Source organism: Dermacentor variabilis, chromosome 6, assembly GCF_050947875.1.
Source record: "Dermacentor variabilis isolate Ectoservices chromosome 6, ASM5094787v1, whole genome shotgun sequence".
Classification (NCBI taxonomy): domain Eukaryota; kingdom Metazoa; phylum Arthropoda; class Arachnida; order Ixodida; family Ixodidae; genus Dermacentor; species Dermacentor variabilis.
The window spans coordinates 58,255,523-58,268,949 of record NC_134573.1 but is presented as its reverse complement, the minus strand read 5'-3'; the positions used below and the strand labels follow the sequence as shown (position 1 = coordinate 58,268,949).

General features: G+C 45.3%; 1 protein-coding gene across 1 annotated transcript; it reads left to right on the top strand.

Annotated features, from left to right (window-relative positions):
- Positions 1 to 7,710: 7,710 nt before the first annotated feature.
- Positions 7,711 to 9,090, top strand: LOC142586146 (uncharacterized). Its single transcript, XM_075697399.1, has 2 exons — positions 7,711 to 8,381; positions 8,514 to 9,090. Exons 1-2 carry the CDS (start codon positions 7,711 to 7,713, stop codon positions 9,088 to 9,090), a joined length of 1,248 nt encoding a protein of 415 aa, XP_075553514.1.
- Positions 9,091 to 13,427: the final 4,337 nt, after the last annotated feature.

Genomic DNA, 13,427 nt, shown 5'->3' with positions numbered 1-13,427 from the left:
ACTATTGTTTCACTAAATAACGGTAAGCGGCTTTCCGTATATATGCGGTGCACAATATATCCAAGTTCATAGCTAAGATTTACGAAATTAAGGAATCTTGATACTTGGGTAAGCGGAACCCACGTAAAGTTGTCCGTAGATTGGAACATAAAGAAATAAAGAAAAAAGTTGCCTTTTCGGTGAGAGTGAGGACCGGAGCCAGGCGCAAAGGCAGACGGGGTAATGCCTGAGGTGCCATTCTGGTGCCTGTGTCTTGTGCCCGTTTTCGATGTCCCGTATTTTTTGCATTGTTTACTGAAGTAGGTATTCGTACCCACCAGCTTGCTAGCGACCCTTCTGAAGTTCTAGTTTGATCGCTTGCGAGTCGAGTATTTGCAGGTACTTGAGAAGGAAAAACCAACAGCAGGCACCCATAGCAACAACAGCTGACACGGTGAATTGTAGAATGCGGGTTATCCTACGGGCTGTTCAAGAGCAAATTTTTAGGGAGAAAGAATGTGTATCGACAACACTGCCAAGATATGAAGCCGTCATTGCAAACCTCACAATTCCTTCCAAGTGCAAATGCCTTGGAAACTGATCGACTACATTTTGTAAGTTGCAATAGGTGCAGTGAAGTGATTAGCTAAGAACGCTAGGCCTGAACTTAGTACCGGTAACTCTCTGTCTGGAATGGCATGCTTATAATGTGATTATTACAGATTGGTAAACGCTACAGAAAAAAGTTTAACTGATTACAATGATTTAATTCTAAAGTGCAATTGAGTACAGTTACTAATTACTGGTCCACAAGAATGTTTAAGGAATTACACGACAGCAATTGATTACATCTACGTAACTTTCCTCCGAATCTTTGTTAACATTGCACAGATGCAGTAAATATAATAAGGTGGCCTGACACTTTGAGTTCGTCCTCTACAGCCTTTTACACATTGCTCATATGTACTAACAGTTACTCCTAAAAAGATTGGTCGGTCTTCGTCCCTTTTTTTCGGTGTGAAGGCATCAGCAACGACACTGAAAACGCCCTCGAAACCTAAAAACAAAGAAATAACCACAGGGAGCTTAGCCTTTTCGCTCGATGTAGGCACTAGGAGGTAGGGCGGTGTCGCAACTTATATAAATCTTCCGTAAAAGATTGTGCTTGCTCCGAATCCGGGTGCTATATTAAACGCAGTGCGGCATTGTTACTTGGATTTGGAGACGAGTCTTTCGCTTGAGCAAATGAAAAGGTGAGCTAATCGTCCGTATGTGATTGGTTGTCTGTAATGCTTTAGGTGGTACTGCCTGTCGAGACACCTGTTAAATTCTTCGGCAACCGTCTAGTGGAGCGTTAAGGTCAAGAAGCACATACGGAGCCCCTGTGATTCCCTGTCTCAACGTGGTCATTTGCGAGGCGACTGCCTGGTACGATTTCGGGCGTGCTGCTGTAGTTCGCGTCAAAATTTGGTTTTCGAAGCTGTGTCATTTGTTACAGCTTGTACCGTCATTGAAGTAACCGGTTACTTGCAATTGGTTGCTGAAAGAAGTATTTCAGTAACAGCGAGCGTTACCAAGTAAATAACGCAATCTTTAAAATACGAAATTACCTAATTGTAATTGATTAGAAGTAATTATGTAAATATAATTCGCTGCTTACGTCTGAAATATCGTGAGGCCTCGACAATTGTGCGCGCGTGCTTCACGGGTGAGCTAACACAAACACATTTATCGAAGTGAGTATAAAGAGTCTACATAAAAAAATAGAACGAATGAGGCAGTTAAAAGAAAAAAAATCTAATTTCTTGCTTATTAGTCCAGCCATCTTCTTCTCCGCATAAGCTGATAAGCCTCCGGTTAATAAATTGTGTGTTCATTAATTGAAGTGACGTTCCTACACATCGTACGTAGTACAAACCTGGAATTTCGCGCTCGCTCAACAAAGCGCAAGGTTTATTGTAGCTACATCCAGAGAAGGTGAAGTATGCCTATACTGCTGTAGAGATATGCGTGACCGATGGTACAGCACAACAGAGCAGAGCTTTGCTCTAACCAGCCAGCCACGATTGCACGCATGCTTCTCTCGCAACAAAGTCGACCTTTGAAACGTCTGGCATGTGCGTCAATGGCAAGTTTCTCGCAAGCTTTCCATGTGAAAGTGGTTTGGGGCGCTGTTTCAGGCTGCAACGCCTTTCGGAGCGGACTACATATTTCGTCCAGAAAGTACCACCTATAAACTGGGTGAACCCTGCCTATACACTACTGGATTATTATCAGCGAATCCCGTGCATATGTGGGAATCAGGTATAAATATTCTTCGAAGTTTTCTAAAATTGCTTCGCTTCTTCACTTATATGCAGCTCAGGCTTCATCGCTGAACGCATGCCAGCATCCCATTGGCTTGCTTGCCCTCTTTTAATGACTCATATCGCATTCTGCGCACTCTATAGTTCCCCCCCGGTCGGCTGCTGTTTTAGCTTGCTTCAGTTTTCTGTTACCGATTACTTCCCTTATTGTGTCTTGTTCTGCTTGTCTCTTCGGGCAACTAACTAGTTGCACGTACCCATTCTGGGGAATTGAGCAAAAATTTTCCCCGTACCCAGCGCCATCTGTTTTTTCCACATATTATCGAGTGATCCAAGCTGTCTGTTCCTGATCTGTCTCTCTGATCCCAACGTACTCTGACATACTAAATTACCATAGAGGGACGAGGATCAGATATCCCCCGCCTCACAATACACTCACTCAAGAACAGGCAGTTTACCGGCGAAAGCTGCAGACAGGAACTTTCCCAAATTTACATAAACTATACAAAATGTTCTCAGGTCAATACAGGGACACATGCCCGTGGTGTGGCGCAATACCCACACTTTATCACATCACATGGGAGTGCAATACGAATAAGGCATTCCACAAAATAGAAAATCCGAGTGCGGAGCAGTGGGAGAGCGTGCTCTTCAGCGGCGACCCTAGCCTCCAACGGAGGCTGGTGGATCATGCCCGACGAGCAGCCACGCTCAGTGGCGCCCTGGAATAGGGGCGCCAACCATGCAGGCCGGAGATCGGCATCAACCAATAGAAGGTGAAGACATCCGGCCCGACCGCTGAATTACTCTTTCTAGGGCAATAAAGTTATAAAGTTTACTTCCTCCTCCTCCTCCTCCTCCTCACATACTAGCGGAATATGCCCAGTTGCGCATATTTAGTGGTCTGGTTTGCCTAATATTCCCGTCAGCAGTAGAACATGCCAAGTTGTACGTATCGAATGGTCAAAGTAGTCTATTCGTTCATATACCCACTGGCGCACGCCCAGATGCACATATCCAGTGACCCAAGTTGTCTGTTCTTTACCTACCCAGTAGTGCATTCCCAGTAGCAGATGGGCAGCGGCCCAACTTGCCTGTTATGTTACATACGTAGTGGCACAACATGCCCAGCTTCACATATTGAGTGGCTCAAGTTGTCGTTATGTCTCATACGCATTGGCGGATGCCCAGCTGCACATATCTAGTGACCAAAGTTGTCTGTTCAGTCACATATCCCGTTGCCAAAGTTGCACATATCTATTGGCCAAAGTTGTCTGTTGAGTCACATGCCCAATTGGTCATATGCAATCGTCCAGATTGTTATTATTCACGTAACCATGGCGCATGCCAAGTTGCACATATCTATTGGTCAAAGTCGCTATTCGGTCACATACCTAGTGGCACACGCGCAAAGTACTTATCCTGTGACTCAAGTTGCTTATTCTTTACATACCCAGTCCTGCATTCACAGTAGCATATGTGCAGGGGCCCAAATTGTCTGTTCTGTTACATACGTGGTGGCACAACATGCCCAGCTTCACATATTGAGTGGCCCAAGTTGTCTTTATGTCTCATACACAGTGGCAGACGCCCAGCTGCACATATCTAGTGACCAAAGTTGTCTGTTCAGTCACATATCCATTTGCACACATCTTATGTCTAAAGGTGTCTGTGGAGCCACATCCACAGTTGCACATATACAGTGGCACAGTTTGCCTATTATTCACGTCCTTAGTGGTACATGCCAAGTTGCACATATAAATTGGTCAAATTCGTTTATTTGTTCACGCACCCAATGGCACACATCCAGATGCACTCATCGTGCGACACACATTGTCTATTTTAACAGGGGCACTGTTTAAGCTTATATATCCGCCGTGAAGCGTTACCAGAAAGCTCAGCCTAGCTGTGCGCCCCTCGCGTTGCCTAGCAACCACCTGCGAGAGCATCAAGCAACGTAAACTCCTCGCACCACACGCACGTAGGGCGGATTCATGACACCACAGCCGAGTAAAAGCTCCGAACAGCCGGCGCGGCTACACACCTCTCGCCTCCTCTACTCCGTTCGTACTTTCTGCTGTCATGGGAACACCGAAGAAAGTCCGGACGACCGAAGAAAAAGCGGTTTACCATGAAGAGCGCCTTACTGCCAAGGGAGTAGCAATGCGTCGCCACCGCGTTGATCCTGAATACTGCGCCGACGCTGTGGCTGAGAAGAGGAGACGCCGAGTCTCAGGATTCTGAGTTTCAGTCCAGGGAACGCTAGCGTCGGCGCCTGAACGCTCGAAGTCACCGAGAAAGCGATCCCTGCCTGCAATTGCTCGAAAACTTCCAGCGTCAAGCCCACCGACATAACTTAGCAAAACCTACCATAACCTCGCAAAACGTACAAACAAATTCGCCCCCCAAGCCTCGCACAACATACCTCGCAAAACAACTTACCTCGCAAAACATATAAATGATTTAGCCAAGCCTACCAGCAACTTAGGAAAACTTAGCATAACCTCGCAAAACCTAGAAACAGCTTAGGCAAGCCACGTAAAAGCTGGGTGATGACAACCTCCGCTGTTGACTCCAGCCTTACACCACTAGTGCAAGCTACGCACGATTTTCACATACCCATTGGTAGATTCCCAGTGCACGTGTTCAGTTGCCCACGTTGTCTGTTCTGTTACATGTGCAGTGGCACACACCCAGCTGCACATTTCTACTGGCCAAAGTTGTCTGTTGAGTCACATGCACAATTTCGCATATCCAGGAGCCCAGTTTGCTAATATACACGTATCCAGTGGCACATGCCTAGCTGCCCATATCTATTGGTCAAAGTCGTCCATTCGGTCACATACCTAGTGACACATGCCCTAAGGCGCACATGCTGTGACACAAGTTTCTATTTAACATACCCAGTGGTAAATTCCCAGTGCACATGTGAACTGGGCCAAGTTGTCTGTTCTGGTACATGCGCAGTAGCACATGCCAAGTTGCACGTATTCAGTGACCCAAGTTGTCTTTCTGTCTCATACGCATATTGTAAGACGCCAACAAACGAAGACACCAAGGACCACATAAGGAAAATTATTTGTACTTACTCATTGTGTGCGTTGACCCAAGTTGTCTGTTCTGTTACATGCGCAGTAGCACATGCCAAGCTGCACGTAATCAGTGACCCAAGGTGTCTTTCTGTCTCATACACAGTGTCACACACCCAGCTGCACACATCTACTGGCCAAAGTTGTCTGTTGAGTCACATGCACAATTTCGCATATCCGAGAACCCAGTTTGCTAATATACACGTATCCAGTGGCACATGCCTAGCTGCCCATATCTATTGGTGAAACTCGTCTATTCGGTCACATACCTAGTGGCACATGTCTTAATGCACACATGCTGTGAGACAAGTTTCTATTTAACACACCCAGTGGTAAATTCCCAGTGCACAAGTGCACTGGCCCAAGTTGTCTGTTCAGGTACATGCGCAGTAGCACATGCCAAGTTGCACGTATTAGGGATCCAAGCTGTCTTTCTTTCTCATACGCATATCGTAAGAAGCCAACAAGCGAATCCCCCAAGGAAAACGTAAGGAAAATTATTTGTACTTACTAATTGTGTGCGTTGACCCAAGTTGTCTGTTCTCTTACGTGCGCAGTAGCACAGGCCAAGCTGCACGTAATCAGTGACCCAAGTTGGCTTTCTGTCTCATACGCATATCGTAAGAAGCGAACAAAGACATTATTAAGACAAACTATTTGTACTTAATTGAATTAAATAAATTAGAAATAATAGCAGTTAAGGGGGATGAACAAACAAGATGCCGCATGTGGGGAGCGATCCCACGTCTTCTCATTACGCGTGTGCTGCTTGTTGGCTTCCTAGGATATGATTAATAAAAATCGGGCCCCTCGGTTAGCAACTTTTCTTCTGGTTCTTCTCAAGCGCAGTGGCAGATGCGTAGCGAACATGTCTAGTTGCCAAAGTTGTCTGTTCAGTCACATACCCATTTGCACATATCCAGTGGCCCGAGTTGCACATATCTAGTGGCCAAAGCAGCCGGTAGAGTCACATGCCCACTTGTGCAAATCCAGTGGCACAGTTTGCCTATTATTCACGTACCCAGTGGCACATGCCAAGTTGCGCAAATCTATTGGTGAAAGTCAGATGACTTTCACATACGTCTTATGGTCACATATTCAGCGGCACCACCCATATGCACACATCCTGTGACCGAAGTTGTTTATTCTTTAGAAACCCAATGCTACATTGCCAGCCGCCCGTATTGAGAACCCCAAGTTGTCTTTCTGTCTCATATGCAGTGGCACATGCCCGGCTGCAAAAATATATTGTCCAATATTGCTTGTTGAGTCCCCTGCCCAGGTGAACATATCCAGTGTACAAGTTTGCCTATTTTTGCCGTACGCAGTGGCGCATGCCAAGTTACGCAGATCCATTGGTCAGAGTCGTCTATTCGGTGACGTACCCAGTGGCACACGCCCATATTCCCATATCCAATAGACAACCAAGTTGCCTATTCTTTGCATACCGTGTGGTACATTTCAAGTTGCACATGTGCACTGGCGCAAGTTTTCTATTGTTTATTTGGAATACTGCTCACCCCTACGCTAGGGGTCACAGCACAGTGGTACTATGTATCACAAGAGAAGAACAGAGAATATGAAAACAGGACGATAGCAACGCAAACAATGTTTCTTTTCGTCTATGTTCGGATTATATGACAATATATTTTACAGAATATATGAAAACAGAACAGTATGAATAGCATGTTGCTATACACTTGTGTAACAATGAAGGCTAAATAAAGTTAAATGGTTTTTCAAAGGAATTAAACCTAAAAGAAGATTCTGGAATATACCCAATTTCTCTTGCTCTACCACTTTTTAGTTAAATTTGTTCCTTTCAAATACTGCACGCGGAAGAAAGGAGTACTTAATGAACGTTGTTCCTGTATTTTAATGACACTAAACTAATAAATGTGTCACACGGGCACATTTGGAAGGCCTTCCAGTCGACGCCCTTCGAAACGCCACAACTCTATCGACTCAAAGAAGTTGTCGCGCTGCTACGCGGAACTTTTGAAAGGCTGTTGAGTGGTTCAGGCGTTTCTCGTAAAATTCTGTGGCGCTGCGGACCTTTATTTTCGTTTTCATGTCACAAAAAGTTAAACAACATTAAAAGCGCTTAAAAGCACTATAATTTCTCTTATTTTTGTTTATACATTTAAAAAATGTTTATACATTGCTATACATATATGTTTAGTTTTTAAGTTGTTGAGTAACGAAACTGCGGCAACGTTCGTTCGGCTAGACGCGGCTGCCATTCTGGTGTGTGTGCACATGTTTCTCTCCAAAGTGCGCTCATAGAGAAAGAAATTGTGCGCCTTGCGCTTCGACTGCATTCTTGCTTTACCGCTATGGGTGACAGAGAGACAGAGGCTCAAGATGACAAGACTGCTATGATAACCTATATGGGTGCGATCATGCAGCTTGATGCCGAGATTGAGGCGGCAAAAGCGGAAGCCGACGCCATCGAGGAAGAGCTGCTGATCGTCAACAATTTGATGATGACGATAGACTCGGTGACCGAACGAAGCGTCAACAGAGATAGATGGTCGTTCTCTCGCCGGACGAGGTGGTTTGAGGAGACTGTGCCATTGCTTGGTGAGAAATTTTTCAAACGCGCATTCCGCGCAACGCCGGCGACATTTCGCTACATCGTGGACGCCGTGAGACCGCTGCTCGAGTGTCAGGACACGAACATGCGTGAAGCCATCACGCTCGATAAACGTGTCGCGATTGGCTTGTACCGGTTGTGCTCTTCAGCCGAAGACCGTAGTGTCGCCGAATTATTTGCTGTGGGACGCTCAACCGTCAACGTGGCCTACAGAGAGTTGTGCGAGGCTGTTACCCACACTATGGAGGCGGAGTGGATCAAGATGCCCACAGCCTCAAGCATGGCCGAGCACATTCGCGAGTTCACGGCCACGTTGGAATTCCCGCAAGCCATGGGATCGCTAGACGGGTGCCATTTCCCCGTTTCACCGCCCAGGGAGAGCGCCACCGACTATAGGAACTATAAAAGATGGTGAGTCGTACCTCTGGCAGGGTGTGCACTTTCATTACATCACCTACAGCTTCCAAGCTACGTCATATTTTTAGAGTACGGAGAATGGGTAAATACTACCAATCCGAATTAATGAGGTCTTTTTTTATGCAGGTACAGCATCATCCTCCTCGCACTGGTCGACCACAAATATAGGTTCTGGTACATCAATGTGGGTTCTCCTGGCCGCTGCCACGATGCATATGTGTACCACCGGTCAAGACTAGCAGACGCAGTCAAGGGCCCCCTGTTCCGCCGACCACTAGTAACAATCAGTAGTACAGCTGTGCCACCCTTAATACTAGCCGACCAAGCATTTCCGCTCACTGTAAACCTCATCAAGCCATTCAGCCACAGGGCACAGTTAAGTGAAGAACAAAGGTTATTTAACTACAACCTTTCCAAAGCCCGACGGATTGTAGAAAATGCCTTTGGTAGGCTCAAGGCAAGATTTCGCTTTATCTTGAAAAGGATGGAGTGCAACATCGACAATGCCCGCCTTATCATTCGTGCCTGCTGTGCTCTGACCAATGTGTGCGAGCATTTTGGTGACACTGTACTCCAACACTGGTTGGTCGAGGCTCAAAACAATGATGGCGGCCTCCATCAGCCTGACCACAGCACAGATGCCGAGGAAGGCACAGGCGGTGATATGAGAGCAGCTCTTGTCAGGCACTTCCAGCAGAGCTGAGAATTTTATGCTGAAGCTTTGTAGACGTTCTTGCTTTGGTAGGTCAGTGAGTCCACTGTCATCATCAAATACTTGTGCACCTAGCAGAAGTTAATTTCGGCTAAGCGCACAAGTATTCTTCTGCACTCAAAAGTGCGATTTAGCACACATTGAAGAAAGTATTCTGTGCAAAACCCACATGATGGGTGAAGTAAGAAATGGAAAATGAGGCATTCATACAATTGCAGCAAATTCCTACAATGAAAACCCGTACACTCCTGACCAAACAGGTTTTCTTTGTAACAATCTGTTGCGATTGGGTAGATGCTGCATTTTCTATTTCCTATTTACAGCAACTTTATTTGGAACTTCTTTCTAAATATTTTGATATTGAATTAAAAAGCTTTTCTTGCATTTGCATGTGTCTCTCTCTTTGCTCGTACTCTCTCTGACGGCTCGCCACCAGCTGCTCCCTCAGCAGTATGTGTTCAGCCAGTATCTCCTGCTTGAAGTCATCACCCGTCTTCCTCTTCTTTGGACCCCGGCTTGTAGTAGCCACACTAGCAGGGGTGGCACTGCTGATGGCAGGGCTGCAGGAGGCCGGGCTGGGAGAGGCCGGGCTGCTGGAGGCCGGGCTGCTGGAGGCCGGGCTGCTGCAGGCCGGGCTGCACGTGGACGGGGAGTTCAGTCCTGGGCTGTCCAGAGGTCTGAAGGGCGCACTATCCTCCCATTGCAGCCTGTTCTCATTGTCAACGACAGCATTTTCGCTGCCGTTTATCATCTCCATGATGACCTGCACAATGATTTAATGTTACTTGCATCTTTGATAACTTCAGAATGTTTTGAAAGATGACATTCCGTTATGGGTCTCAACACTCTGATGCAATAATACGCACACCAATGCATACTCTACTGTAAGTGCTATAGTTGAACAGAGAACGCCAACAAAATGGGAACGCACCTCGTCTCTCTTTTACGTGATTGCAATGAGTGGGTGCCAGCAAACGGCTGTTATTTTTATGCGCTTATACTATCCTGAGGACTGTACACGCATGGAAAAGTAGGACCTGCAACCAGCAGTATGAGCCACAATTTACGACAATGCTGCACTTTCATCCTACAAAGTAGCATGTAATAGAACTATTTGTGCACATTCAGTTACGTCATCGAGCAAGTGAATGGCTTCACAGATTATTCTGCACATACTGGAGGCTTTTAAAATATGCTATACCTCTTCAACAGTAACTTCGCTCTCTTGAGCCCTTGATGGGTCATAGGCGATATGTTTTATAGCCTCCTTGTGCGAGTGTAAGTCGCCCTGCTATTGGAATGATGGATTTAATGACCGTCCCCTTTGAAACGGGGCGGTGGGTTGCACTATGAAGCTCTTCTTATTTTGCCTAATGTCTTACCTATCTTTAAAAGAAGAAACCCACAAAGAATTCCCAGCATCAAACATTCTGAACCACTTAGGGAGCTTCGTTTTGTAAGCCTCCGTTGTTTGTGGTCTCCTTACTTTTCTGCCACCAAGCCTCCCATCGCCTCTTGGCGAACACGTCTTCCTTCTCCATGCTGTCCCTTAACGCAAGGGCTTCAAGGAGACCAGCGGAGCCTAAACCGACAGCTGGGTAGACATGTTCATATACTCATCAAACATGTTTTATCTTTTTGGTAGCTTTACCGCAGCATTCACATGCTTGTTCGTCTTTGGCGTACCTCGCTTTATAATTGTGTTACAATACATCCGGATCTCACTTCGTAAACTAAGTAGCAACACTTTGAGGCATCATATAATGTCTTTCCTGATTTCGTTTTTTACTCTTAGGTAGTTACTCATACTAGGTTTCTCTTCCATAGCCGCCACCCATGAGATTGTCTCAGCGTCTCTTACTTTGTGTCTGACGTTCTTTGTTGCCACGTTGGCTACTAAACGGGTCTCATACTTGCTGGTAAGCTTCGTAGTTCTTCGCCTCCACTGTGAGTCCAATGTATTTCTTGTACAAATAAATGAACACTCACGATATCCATTTACTTTCGTTCATTTTTCTGAGTCATTCTTCTAAATAAATTTTACTTTCAACTTCCCTCACTTGACAAATTGTGCAGCCCATATCACCCTGCACAGGTTCATTTGTAGTCTTCACGTGAGTGCCCAGTGCGAGGTGTACCCCTGACCTTTGGTTGACCTCGAGTCCTGATTGTACCCCTGACATTGAGGAAACCACCGGATTTCGAAATGTCAGTCCTGGAATGATTGTACCTTTTAACATACCTCGGAGCACCTCGTACCTATTGTATCCCCACAGCCCTCTGTGCTTCATTATGGCTGCGTTTCTCTTGCCCTTCACTGTTATTGTTTTTCCTATGTTTCCATATATGTATTGCCTTCGTTTATCCATATACCAAGGTATTTATATTCTTCTACCCAAGGTATTACTTTGCACGATATTGACACTGTTTGCTCACTGTTTTCATTGAATACCAGAAAACGAGGTCTTTTACCGCGAAATTTCAATGCAAACTTTTAACATTCCTGCACACAAATATTAGCAAGATATCGCACATCCCTCTGCTTGTTAGCAAGCAACACAATGTTGCCGGCATCGTATAAATCTGGAAGCTGCTGCTATACTATCGGGCCCGCCTGTTTGTATGAGATTAAACCCGGTATTGAATCGTTCTAGCGCCCTTCACATTTTTACGATGTACATCATAAATCGCAGCGGGGATAAAGGGCACGTTGTCGATATTGACACGCGTACTTATCCTTTTCTTGGGGACTGCATTTCACCCATTGAACAGCCTAAAGTCATCCTTCAGCACAAGACGCGCCTGCATAATTCGAACTTACTGGAATCTTATCGATGCTTCTATACGTTGTCTCTCATCACCGAATCTTATGAAAGCAGATTGCATGCGCGGCGTGAATTGTGTAGTACTTTCTGCAGAACATGCGGTACCAGCCATTATTCTGGAAACTTCGATGAATCATGTGTAAAAGCGGACGCGCTCGACTGGCAGATCAGATTTTTGACGAACGCCATATGTGTTGGGCGTTATCGTTGTTCTTTGAGCGTAGCCTGTGTTTGAGGGCACAGGGTGGCCGAATAAAACGCTATTTTCTCATTCGCAGTTTTGCTGCTTTGGTCACCGTCACTACTATGTGACATTATCAACTAGTTCCTCATCCCTCCCATTCGACGCGAATGGTATGTTCTGGGTAAATCTACCTCAGAAGCTGTATATAGTATTTGCCTAAACCTTTCGCTTTAAGAATATCCAACAAAATTATGTGGTATACGTTGTCATACGCTCCGGTAATGTTTAAAAAAATCCACATGCTTCGGTCTCCTTTCTTGTCTGGGTATTTCAATACACAGCAACAACAAAGAAGTTATCAGCTGCACGCCTGCAGATTCTAAAGTCAGTGTGCTCTCCCAATATGCCATTATGTTCTGCCCATGCTTGAAGTTTTAACTCACTCGCCTGCATTGCTAACCTGTATTTTACCCGATGTAAGCCTCAACGGTCAATAAGAGTGAATTCTGTCTTTTCCCCTAAAGTTTATAAATTAAATTTATTCTACATTGCCGCCAACTGTCGGGTATTCGCCTATCGTGAAAGCTTTTTTTAGTGCTTTCAACAGAGCTTCCCTACTTCTTGGTCCTACTTCATTAATCAACGCAACAGGAGCCTCATAAAACCCTGTGGCCGTGTGCTGAGGAAATTTCTCTTCGACTTTGTTACAGTTGAAATTTTTCACCACGAGCCCCTTTTTCATCTGGTTCTGTTTCATGCTTCTTTCTGCCTCAAGCACAAACTCGTCACAGCTTTGGAAATATTCGAATGTTATTTTTCGGATGTAGTTTAATGCCGCGTCATCATTCAGTTTGTTTCCATCTACGTCTAGTATACGTTGCATTGTTCCAGACTTCTTGCCTAATAACTTTATATGGTTCCAAAATATTCTAGTTGCGGCGTTACTTTTCTAGCGTATTTCACAACCTACGCTCACTTTCGCCTTTAATCATTGCTTGAAGTAATATTTGAACCCGACTTCGAGTTTGCTGGTATATTTTCTATTTTTCTTGTCTGCTTCATCCTGCGGCAACTGCGCTTTTTTGGCCTGCCTATGCTCACGTCCTGTTTTCTGTCGTTCATCGATCGCTTCCTGCATCTCCCTTTTCCACCAATGTTTCGGTTTCTTCTTGCCTTTCCGATACACATGTTGTTTCTCCTAATTTCTGTCGTCATTACACTTAAAAGCTCACTATATTTCCACTCTTTCCTTGGCCGTTTGCTAAGATCTTTCTCGACTCTTGTGACTATACTCGCTGTTAGTTCAGCGTTCGAATTTG